The 12,792-nt window shown below is 38.0% G+C and overlaps 1 protein-coding gene across 1 annotated transcript; it reads left to right on the plus strand.

Annotated features, from left to right (window-relative positions):
- Positions 1–2,296: 2,296 nt before the first annotated feature.
- LOC111342071 (uncharacterized) lies at positions 2,297–11,420 on the plus strand. The gene is made up of 7 exons (XM_088752257.1): positions 2,297–2,517; positions 5,619–6,290; positions 6,847–6,932; positions 7,819–8,041; positions 9,027–9,215; positions 10,065–10,125; positions 10,359–11,420. The coding sequence occupies exons 1-7, from the start codon at positions 2,457–2,459 to the stop codon at positions 10,375–10,377; spliced, it is 1,311 nt and encodes a 436-aa protein (XP_088608383.1). The 5' UTR covers positions 2,297–2,456; the 3' UTR covers positions 10,378–11,420.
- The last annotated feature ends 1,372 nt before the right edge of the window (positions 11,421–12,792 follow it).

Below are 12,792 nucleotides of genomic sequence, written 5' to 3' on the forward strand. Positions count from 1 at the left end.
CGATAGAAAAGGAATAATGAATAGCCTCAGGTGTGTGTTTCGGGGGTTTGGAGACGTTGATATGGTAATTATGACATGGTAAACTTAATAAAGCAAGTGCACATTTTCCATTCATTTGCATTCAAACGAGCGTGAGTCAAACATCAAATCTACCCGTTCAGAGATCGTGGCAATTTTTTTTATAATTTATTCCAAATTCACCGGTTTTTATTTTGTTTTTCTGCTGTCTTTCTCTTCAACAACGTTCCGATTATAACAGGTTGAAAGTTGTTGCGAAAGACGACCCCACTAATAACATAACACGTGACGATGACAAAGGTTTCATTCATAATGACATTACTGATCTTTCAGAGCTGTCTTTTTTGTCACGATAAGTGTTCATTGTTTTTCATCATTTGTTCAGGTTCGTGATTAGAACAATAGAAAATAACCGGCTCAAAGAGTAAGACTGAATGCAATTAAGGTTAGATTGCCTATGAATAGATTATAACCCATGCTGGGCTCGGCTGTTTACCCAGAACGTGCAGATCTTCAAAGCATATCTGTAAGATATTTCCTTTCCTTTTAGTTGTGGGGAAAGCTCGTGCCCTGACCAACCGAAGTACTTGTGACTTTGCACATCTTTGAAGTTACTTGTATACAGGACTTGTTAGTTATGACGGTCATGATACTTCCGTGCCGCACGACGTTGATCGTATCATTCAATGCAATTTAGTTGAAACTAACACTCTACGTTTTCCCAAAATTTCAGCACGGATAGCTCGCTTAAACCCAATATATATATATAAGAAACCTTGCTTCCGTGTTATCGTTACTGCATCGTTAGTTAATTTTAAAAGGAAATTTCCTTCTGATTTCTACTTGGTAAATTGTAAGCCACGTTTCCTTAACAACGCTGACATAATAGTTGGTTATTGTGAGGTAAGAGAAGAGATTTGTTAAACAACTTAACGATGAAGAATTACGATAAAATCGAAAAGTTGAAAAAATTAAAAACCATCTTGGTTTAAGAGAAATGCGACTACGTTTCGACGTTAGCTTGACGTCATTGTCAAGTCAATAACGAGTGAAATGAGAACGAATATAAATGTAAAAGAATTCCTAAGAGACACGGAACAGTCTTCAATAGACGGTCTATTGAAGACTGACTTGGTTGATAAGCAATTTTCTGTTCTAACGAAATGTAGATCAAAGTTTGATTGTCTGATTTTTGAGATATTATTCATAATTAAGGAACTGAACCCCGAGTTAAGTACTCAGAAAGACTCTATTCGCGCCAAACTCTTTACGTGACTCTGCGTGCGAATATACGTATTTTCAATTTTGTTATCCGTGTCTCTTAGGAACTCTTTTGCATTTATATTCGTTCTCCTTTCACTCGTTATTGACTTGATAATGACGTTAAACGAACGTCGAAACGTCGTCGCATTTTTCTTAAACCAAGATGGATTTTAATTTTTTAAACTTTTCGATTTTATCGCAATTCTTTATAGTTAAAATTTTACTTCGGTTCTTTTATCGACTCAACGAAGAAATGTAACTATGATCTCCAGACCCTTAATGCACTAGTGTTTTGTCTGTCTTTGACTGTCGACTCAGCTTGAGGCATCGTAGATTATATGTTGATGTTAAATAGACTTAAGGATGCAAGAAAAGATTCGAGATAGAAGCGAAAAGAATAAAATGCAATTTAACTCTCTTTAGATGCAATCAGTTCTTTCCCCTTAGACGACATTATAATTAATAGGTGAAAGTAATGATATTCGTTTCTCAAAAGGAACCGTTCTTCAAAACAGCCTCATTTTAAAATGTGTCTATTCCTACAACTATAGGTCGTGAAAATTTTTGGCGTTCTAGAAGTTTCATTCATCTATTCAATATTTTTTAAGGGTTACAAGTGTAGCCACACTTTCTCGAAGGAAAAAAAATAGAATCTTGATCGACAAAATCCAATTTATTCCTGCTTTTTTATGATTCAATACGTCTGTCTTGACACGACAACTCAATTTGTCAATAACATATCTATTTGTTTTCCTTCAACTGCAGACGAAACAAATATATTGAAAGGCTGTGTTTGCCGATATGAGTAATTTAAGTCGATTTTTCGCTCACTCTGTTCAACAAACATCCAACATTTTAGCAAGACATAGTTAAGCGATTTAAAAAAATAATGAATAGCGCAAGGTGTGTTTCAAGTGTTTGTAGGCGTTGCTATGGTAATTAAGACCTGTCAAACTTAAAGAAGCAAGCGCACCTTTTCTCTTCACTTACATTCAAACGTGAGTGAGTGAAACACCAAATTTACTCGTTCAAAGATCGTGGGAAGTTTTTCCAAATTCACCGGTTTATATTTTGTTTTTCTACTGTGGCCCTCTCTTCAATAACGTGAACCTTCCGAATCTAACTGGTTGAAATTTTTTGCGAAAGAAGACCCACTGATAACATTACACTTGACGATGGCGAAGGTTTCATTCATAATGACATTACTGATCTTTCAGGGCTGTCTTTTTTGTCACAGTAAGTATTCACTGTTTTTCACCATTTGCTCGCATTACTGCTTTTAACCTTTTAATTCGTCGCCTACAGCGAAAGTGATACAATGGAAAATGATCGGTTCAGAGAGTAAGATGTAATAACGATTGGACTGCCTATGAATAAATTATAAACACAGCTGAGCTCGGCGATATACCGAGAACATATCGTCAAAGCACATCTCTAACATGTTACCTATCCTCTTAGTTGTGGATAAAGCTCGTTCCCTGACCTACTGAAGCACTTGTGACTTTGTATATCTTTGAAGTTACTTTTAAAGAGGACTTTATTCGCATTCAGCAGCCATTTTGCTGTTGTAGAAAAGTTTGCAAGTTCTCCACAGCTTGATACCTTACGAATCTCTATTTCTTTGTTAGCTATGACGGTCATGATACTTCCGAGTCTTTTAACAGTTCGAAACTGACATCATACGACGTTGAACGAAGCAATCAATGCAAGTTAGTCGAAACTAAACCTATACGGTTTTTCAAAATTTCAGCACGGATAACTCGCTTAGGTAGGTAGGTAGGGTAGATAAGTTTATTTCTCACATTTTCGCAGAAAATCTGAATTACAATGTGGTTACAATTATTTAACAAATATATAAAATTACATGCGTGGATAGTGACTAGGCTACAATGGGTTTAGAAATACAAGATAATTAATTAAATCATTAAAAATTAACATTTAACTATGTGGGTATGCAAAGACCCATCATACACAAGTTAAAAGAACCTTACTTTCGTGTTATCCTTGCATTGTTAGTTGACGGATTTTAAAAATGTATTTCTTCGAGAAGCTGGTGTTTTTGCGAAGAAAGAAGAATTGAACTACGTATATTCGCTCTTTTTGTTCCGAAGTTATGTAATGCATATGTTTTCTGAGCGTGTTGATTTTGAATATTCTAATATATAAACTGCCTGAGTTGACGAAAACATCATCAAGGAGTTTTCTTGTACATGCAGGAAAGGACATTACTCTTGATTTGTTCGTGCTAAATTGTAAGCCATCTTTCCTTAACAACAGTGACGGAATAGTTGTTTATTTTGAGATAACCATGGAAACAAAATACTTGAAATAGTGACCGTTTCCGATGCGCCTTTGGGTTATCAAATAGGTATTCCATAAAAAGAGAGGCCATTCGCTCTGACGAAGGGCTAACGCTCGAAACGTCGGCATTTTTATTCGTTACGGTGGCCAATTAACAATTGGTTGATATAACCATTTCAGGAAAAATTACTCTGATTCCCGTAGAAAAAAATCCATGATACAATATCAATGATCATTTGACAATCAATCATTGATCGGTATTATAACATATATCAAGTTCGCGTGTGTCCAATATCGCCATCTTAGTCGAATTCCGACCACCCTTTTCACTAATGTCTCAATAAATTTTGTTTTCTTTTTAAATGGAGAAGGTAATCACCAAAAAAAACTGAGGACAAATAGTTCAATTTTGACGATCACCGAAAATAGAGAAGAGGACCCTTAAGAAATGCTGAAGACACTCTGAATCAAATGTAATTCTGTATCAAATGTATTTTGGCTCACCGGCTCAACGAATTGAATCATTCAAGGTCACATCATCCAACTTTAAGAGTAGTCGCTTTCAACATCTCACAAAAACGTGTTACACTCGTTAGTCTTAGGAAGACGTTGAAGATCGGCGTCTCCAGGTTTTTTAAGTTGAAAGAGAGCAAAGAATACATGCGCTCGGCAAGCATAACAGTAACCGAAAACACAAAGAAAAAAATAGAAAAACGAAAGGAGGACGCTCCTTTGATAGACATTTCTTTTTAATGGCATTATTGCACCCGCAAGGTTTAAAATAATTTCTAGTCAATTGGACATGCCTTTTCAAAACTCGTCATTATTTATTATCAAATAAACCTAGATTCTTTTAGCATCAAATTTTATTGAGTGAACAGGATAAAATGCCTGTGTCGTCCCGATATTCTGAATGTCTGCGAAAACATGTATCTTGTTTGTAACAAGGGGGAAAAGATTGCGGTAAATCCACAGTCAAACACATTGGAGACGCAAAACAAGCAAACTATAATGCGAAAGCATATGCAATACTACAGTGCATTTTTCATGAAATGCTCCCGTCACGAGATAGAAACCAAACAATTAATCTGAGAAATCATCCCCAATCAATAATGACAACGACACAAATCACCCATCTCTAGTCCCTCTAGATCCAACGCGGACAACGACAGTAAATAAGAACTTACTCCCAAGAATATCAACAAGAAGCTTACTTCCGAAAGGAAAACCATTTTGATCCGCAAACAATTTTGCTTGCACGGGTCCTTCTTCGTTATGATTATTGCCCATTGAAAATTGACTATTAATTCCGAGAGGATCACTGATCAATTACAATGTTCAATTCAATTTCCGAAGTTTTGGTTTATGTTCCTGTTCTTCCTAACTATCTGTTATCAATTGAAAACGTGTCGATCACTCTGGGAGAATCACCAATTAATTCGACTTTTAATGCCTTTTATGGTCCTATCACCAAAATATTTCTTTGTCTCCAAAAAGAATTGACAAGGTTGTCAACTGAAAAATTTTTCACTTTTTCTCGCACATCTGTGAGAATATAAGAGTGGACTGCTAATAAAAGCAAGCCACCCTGTTGATTGATGTTAATGTCACCGTTATTTGTTCTGTTTTTTACAAACGGTGGAACAATCTTATGAGAGCCATTGCCAGTATATGATATCAAATATGCCTGAATCTCGATTAACTAAAACAAATACTAAATGTTCGTTAGAAAACTTTCAAAAGAGAAAACTTAAGATACAAGTATCAAAGCCATGTAATAGACTGGTTGCTATGCCAAGCTGAGTGAAAATTCGAATCCTTCATTAGGTGCATTGACGCGGTGATATTTTTCTCACCGCTTGTACTTTACTTTCCCTATTTGTCCAGCCAGCATGTCTCTCAAACTTTTACTCTATACACAATGGCAACTACAATATGTATTTTAACTCACTATACGCTTTCCTTCCATTATCGAAATTGCGACATTTCTAAACTACAGAACCTTCCTGACCTTGATTGCTATACTTTAACTTCAGATTCCGCTACAACCACCTATATCGCATCCAGCCCAAACACAACGGTTGGAGTTAGAAAAATTACCACCGCAGCCGTTGCAACCACATATATAGTACCTGCAGTTGTAGTAACTACCACTGCAGACGGAGGTGGTGTATCATCCACTACAGCAGGTGGTGGAGAAGTAACTAGCACCGTAGCAAGCGAGGGAAACGTAATTGCCACTTCAACTACAACAGGAGGAGTAACTACCTCGGCAGTGTTCGGCGATGGAGTGACTACTACAGGAGTGGTTGGAGGAGTAGCAACGACCGCAAAAGGAGAAGAGACAGCCACTTCAGTAACTACCTCGGCAGTATCCGGCGATGGAGTGACTACTATAGGAGTGGTTGGAGGAGGAGTAACGACCACAGCAGGAGAAGAGACAGCCACTTCAGTAACCAGCTCGGCAGTGGTCGGGAGTGAAGGTACTAATACAGCAGTAGCCGGAGGAGACGTAAGTACCACCGGAGGAGCAGTAACCAGCACAGCGTCAGTGAGTGTTATCGCAACCACTACGACAGGAATTGGGGCAACAACCTCAACAGGTGGAGGAGGACAAACTTCGTCGGCAGTAGATGGAGGTGAAGTATCTCCGACAACCACGCAAACAGCACCACCTCCAAGCAGTGTTTACGTGGACAATAGACCAGGCGAGTACAACAATCAGATTTTTGGGGAACTGTTGTGGCCATAAGATGGGAAAGTGTAATGAATACTTGATCATCAAGGTCAATTTGTCGTCGTCAGTTCATTGCCATGACAGCTTTTTGGAAAGATGACATTGGCTTTTACAAATTGAATTTGGCGGTTTACTTTTCAAATATTCTTTGTCAGAAACTATGCTGATTTTTAAGATGCATGGTTTCATCGCAATTAGACTAATGCTCTTATTCCAATAATTTTCTTATCCTTAATGTTCATTATTTTTGAAGAAAGATCAAAGTATATCGAGATTAAATCGATAGCTGAATCTATTTGTACGCCTAACAGTTTCGCGCCGTCAAAAACTGTGCTTACGGAAGCTATTTAATTCCATCATCCCAGCTTCTTCAAGGAATATTACTACAATCCTGCAGGCAAACAGAGTGCAAAAGAAAATGAGTGAACGCAACAACGCGATCGCGCTTACCAAACGAGTATGAGTACTAAAATGAGCCTTTACATAATTGATATTGCCCTCTTTTTGTTCCATTTTTTTCTGTTCAGGTCCAGAGGTATCACTCACTGTGACAGTCACAACTGATTGCTCCGGCAGCAAGTTGGCCAGCTTAAACCAAACCATGACAAATGGCGTAAGTAGGGAGCTTGGTTACTTTCATTTCAAAGGATTTATCATCATCTCCTGGCTGCTCTTATCCGAAACGACATATAAATATGCTTCACTGTGCTTTTTGTCAAACAATAAGAAATATACTTGAATTCTAGATGAAGGTAGAAAAAGTGTAAACTGAGCAAAAAGGAATTGAAGAAAAATAGCTTCGCTTCAAAATCGAATATCATCAAATTAATTTGGACATTCTTAACCTGTGGCTATTATGAATTGAAAACCTGGTAAAAAGTCATTTCTAACTGTAACTGAATTTTTGTCAAATTGAGGAATTTTCTTAATCAATCTGGGCTTGAAAAAGTTTAGCTCTGTATTGGGGCAGGTGTTTCATTGCAACCTCTCAGTCACATACATGACTTTAACCAATCATGAATCCTTTTCTCGGGTCCTCCTACACACGAGGCGTTTCTGTTCTAATTCTCCTGATCTGCCGTTATGATAAATATTTTAAGACTTTTTGTCGCCAAATGCAGAGGTGATTTACCTATCATTAGCTGTTAAAAGACATGAGATAGGTGGCTCAACCATGACAACCGTAACATAAGTTGGTCGTCAATTGCCTACATGAATAACAAGGAAAGTGAATCACTATGTATATGCGAAAATTTCCCATGAAGCCGTAGCGTCTCATCGTTCCTAGATCATACTTTTTAGGTGTGAACGTTTGCAATCGAGTGTATGTATTTTTTTTAATGCATTACCTTTCGTGAATTCGCTTATTTACTATATTTTTTAATGTAGAACAAAACACAGGATGGTTTGATTAATTTTATTATCACCGAATGCAAAGGAAATACACGAAACCTTAAGTTCTTGTTCATAATCACTCACATGTTTTTAATAATCCACAGATTCTCATTATTTATAAGGGCACACCATATCGACTCAAAGGAGTGAAAGCTACGAGTGTTACCTGCATTTCTCAGTTTAAAGGGATATATACTCTCCTATTTTACCGAGTAGGATCAGGCTCTGGATCAACGATCGAAGGAGTATTTAAGGTTCGACTTCAACAAGGCGATTTTGGCAATTCTACAACAGCAAATAACACTGTATACACTTTCGAGTTTCAAGGTACGTCTTTCCATGGTTCAATTTCAAGATGTCTGAGTCACGGTTCCAGTAATACACAAAGTCGAGGCTAACAAATAAATTAAACTTCTCAGGAGAAACATTGACGCCTTAAGCTCGCTACTTTCAATTCATGTTCTTACTGTATTCACCGTTGGTATCGAGGTGTTTTTTGCACACTCCATCGCACTACACAAGGTTAGCCTCTCCACCAGTCTTTCTCGTCAGTACTGTAACCGAGCTCGATAAACGAGCTTTTTTGTCGAGCTCGGTTAGTTATCGAGCTCGATTAGTTATCGAGCTCGATAAGTTCCAGTAACAAAATTCCATCCAAAACTTTTTTTAGCGGAAGCTCACGAAGAAGAAAGAAACAAGTGGCACCACCAAAAGAAATTCCCTTTTTATTTCACGGGCAAATTTTACTTATTTCCTTGGTCGAAATTTATATAGAAATGAATATCCGACTGCAATAGAGGTCGTAAAGAAGCTTTCCTTATTCCAGACCGTATCATCTGTTGTAGCAACCAAGATACGTGTATCAGTTTTACGCCTCAGAGATCTATAGAGTGAGACAAGATCTGTTTCAGGGATGCAGGTGGTGCTAAAGACTGGAAAGGTCTATCCTTAAATCTCCAGGGCAAAAGTTAAAAAAAAAAAGAATCGCAAGGCCGGGCTCTCGTAGAGAATACTTAGGAAAGTCCTTAGAGACCGATCTGTATAGAAATCAAGAGGTTATTTTCACTTACTTATCTAATTGTTTAATGTCAACCTTAGGGTAAGGTATTGATGACTGCCTTGAAAGATTTTTTTGGCGTTTCTAGGCTCTCTTTAAGTAGAGACGCAATTGATGCTTAGTAGTCAGTTGAAACAGCATTGGATGAGCCTTACGCAGCCGTTTCCCCCTCGCCCTCCTTTTTCGCTGTTCCTATTGATGGAAAACCGAATAAATATACAAGTTAATGTATAATTACCTTTTGATTATGTGTAGGAGTTGATATAAAGCAAACGCCCAAATCTGGAGAGTGCGAGAGAATCTGCTGTAATGGAGCAGGCGGGGAAATGCTTGTAGAGGTAACATGCTCTCCTGAAGACAAATGTGCCGGTGCTGACGTTTCAGACAGGAAAGATAAGGGATATTGTTCAGGGGAGTCGAAAGCTTATTGCGAATGCAGCAAAGGTAAGGTTGGAAGTAAAATATTTAACAAATAGATTTCTTGTTGCCGTGTTTCTGTTCAGTAATAGATTATAGATTATATGTGGTAAGGACCAAAACAAGGCACATGAGTGTGTCACAGATGTTTTTACCACATGGTAGCGTCTTCTGTGGTATTTAACTGTACAGAACCACAGCAACATGAGATTTATTTCTTATATATGATTAAAAAAAAATGCAAAAATGTTGTTAATGGCGATGTCATCTATTCGTCTGTCCTCCAATATATCATGAGTAAGAACCAATCACTGTGCGTGTGTAATTCAGCTTATCATACAACTAAGCAGTAGAACACATTGCTTTGGGTTCTTCAAAAAAAATCCCCTCTATTGCTTTTATGACATAACTAGCTCTACGCGGGCTCCACAACCTGATAAAGCATTCGCTTGGACACTGAATTTACCGATCAGATGATGCGCTCTATCTTCATTATGTTATAACATACTGATATGGAGAGATTATTCACAACCGAGGAAGATGGAAACGCAAGAGAGATTAGAGGAGCTAGTACTCTGATGCATTTGCTCAGTTCCCCTCGGTTGGCTGACTCAGTGAGTGACAAGAGTTGGGGCAGTGTATGGCGTTCAAATTTAAATTTTAGCCATTAACCAATGTGAACTCGCTTTATTTCTGCGCATATGGAGTTCAATCGAACAACATAACTCATGATAACTAAATACGTTTAATTTTATACATAGAACGGACACCTTTGCATTTATTCACCCTCCTTCACACCGTCATAAATGATGGATCTCTGAGAAATGCGATTGAATTTGTGACTATGAGCTAATGGATTTTCACCTTTGTATCAAGGTTTACAGGACTTGCCAAGTGTCGCTTTAATTACTGTATTGGGACTCGCATCATTGATGAAGTAAGTAGCAAGAATAAAATAAGTGATTGAGAATGTTTATTGTCACTAAGAGGAAAGCTTTTAATAATCACAAGTATCGAGAGAAAGCAACAGAATTGTTTTCGAGGTTGTCAAACGTATAATACATTGCCGAAATCACAAAAATGAAGGATGCGTTTACAATCCACCATACTTTCACATGGTTTCTCGAAATTGCTCATTATAATTAAGCCATCTTCTCTTGTTTTCCTCAGGTCCATATTCTCACTATAACTACGCATGCTCAAGTATACGCCGGACTTCAGTTCGGAAACATGACTTTATGGGCCTACGGTAACAGACGCCTCGTGACGGAGACAAAGTCTTACAATAAACAATAGACCTATTCAAGTTCTAAAGATATGAAGCTGAATCATAAAACGACAAATAGGACACAATGTTTAGTATTTTCCTTAGATGTGTGTAATTGTAAATCCGACGAACTTATCAAGGATGATTCTTTAGTTCCTTTTTTCTATCATTTTCATTCCTAATTGACATATCTAGCGTGGAGAAGGAAAACACGCTCAAGCCAGGATTTAATACAGAAATGTGAAAGAGAACCAGCCAAGGCGATGGACTCCTAGCGACTCGCATGTCCCTAATGCGGGTCGTGGGCCAAATCAAAATGGTCTAATTTTCCTCCGTGCAATCGAGAATTTTACCTCGCCATCTTTGGTGGAAGTGTTTAGTTTGGAAGATTTGCTCATCCATAGGCCACAAACAGTGCTTATCTAATGCACCAGACTTCCTTGTCTATACTGAATGAGTCATCTACTATCAACTTTTCCTTCAATTTTTTTCGATCAAGGCGGTTTGTTAAAGTTTGGGTGTAAATATTATAAGTAACTAGCCAAATACATGTGTTATTTAGAATTCAGTCAAGAGGTCAAGCGTAGAGGGTCAAAGCGAAGAGCCATTGCATTTTCATACAAAGCAAGAAAGCACAAGGAGTTTTTTATATCCATTCGATGCTTAGTCCCTTCGCCACTATTCAAAATCTTATTTAAGATTGTTTCTATGAACAGCGGCATGCGTTCGTTTTAGTCGCAAAGTTTTTTTGGTATCATTCATTACTAAAGTTTATAATTCATCCAACTATTATTATTACATTCAGTAACACGTCCATTCTTTTGCGATTAATATCAGAGAAATCTTACTAATTGTATCCTTTATTAGTTGTGTATCATTTGATTTTATGATTATCGTGTGGCCAGTTTTTTATTTAGAAGTGTGTGCACTGAAGTATGTTTTGCGAATAAATCTCAATTCAGAAACCCGTCTACTGAGATTTTCTTACTCACCACTAAAGGGGGAAGTTTGATCGCGTTTGGACATAACCAACAACCTCGTATTGCCCAGTGCGCACAGTACAGCAGCTTCTCTGATCAGGGCAAAACCTACAGGAATCCTGTACAGTTCCCGAAACCTTGGAAATGTGAATTTTGAGTGACAACCTATAAGCTTAAAATTTTATGCTTCCACTACAAGTCTTCCATAATCATGCATTAGTATACACAGGTGAAGAGTGCTTTTCCTGTGCGCTGATTCCAAATGATTATTTTGGAAAATATTTCGAAGCAAACGCCAGTACGAGTTTCCTTATACAAATAATGATTATGTAATTTGGGCTGCCTGTGGTTTAGAATTTGGCGGTAAATAGTTGACGCGTGCTTCTTGCCAACGTTTCCAAAACGTTTCTCTCTCAATCCGCTGGGAAAATGTCGGAAAGAAAGCGCCCGGCTCCTGCTTAACGAGGTATAATGGACTTCTTTGATGTCAGAAAAAGATAAGCATCAAACTACAACGTGTCTCACGGTTATTTGATACATCTAATAGTTGCCTTGGTTGCTCTGTTCATTCTTGGCTCGTTCTAGTGTGAAAATCGGTGAGCCACTACACAGTTTTGAAGATTGGACTAAAAAACATGGCAATTTAGCCATCCAGTGATCGAATACTCTATGAAATTAAGCCTAACTTTTCTTATTGATTTAGTCATTGCCTTGGGACAGAGGGGCATTCCATTAAGAGGCAATTGGGATTCCTCTTAAAAAAATGAGGATGGGAATTTCTCCTTCTTTGTTGACTGGAAATCCAAATATGATCCAGAACTTAAAGACCATTTGCATTCTGCCTCTGGTAATGCCAAGTGCAAGTCTCCAAGGATTCCGAACGAAATAATCAATTTGTGCGACAGTTTCATTAAAAACCGTGTCCAGGCATCAATACCAAAGTATTGGGGTGTAGTGGCCGACGAAACTCAAGATTGTTCTACAACTGAACAACTTAGTATCTGTATGCTATATCTCAGCGGTGAAAATGAAGTCTGCGAAGAATTTGTTGGATTCGTAAGGCTTGAAAAATTGGATGCCCAGATCATTGCGGATACCTTGATACACGCACTACAAGAATGGGGCTTTGATATGTCCGGCCTAGTTGGCCAAGGATATGATGGAGCAAGCGTCATGAGTTCAAGTAGGAATGGGGTGCGAGCTTAAGTTGTTGAGAAGTATCTTAAAGCCACGTACGTTCACTGCGGGTCCCACGTTTTGAACTTTGCAATCTCGAGTGGTGGCAAAGCTGTGCGATCCATTCCGAATCTTTTTTATGACGTCAGCAAACTTACGTGATTTCTTAGTGGCAACGCTA

The sequence above is a fragment of the Stylophora pistillata genome, chromosome 3, assembly GCF_964205215.1.
Source record: "Stylophora pistillata chromosome 3, jaStyPist1.2, whole genome shotgun sequence".
Taxonomy (NCBI): domain Eukaryota; kingdom Metazoa; phylum Cnidaria; class Anthozoa; order Scleractinia; family Pocilloporidae; genus Stylophora; species Stylophora pistillata.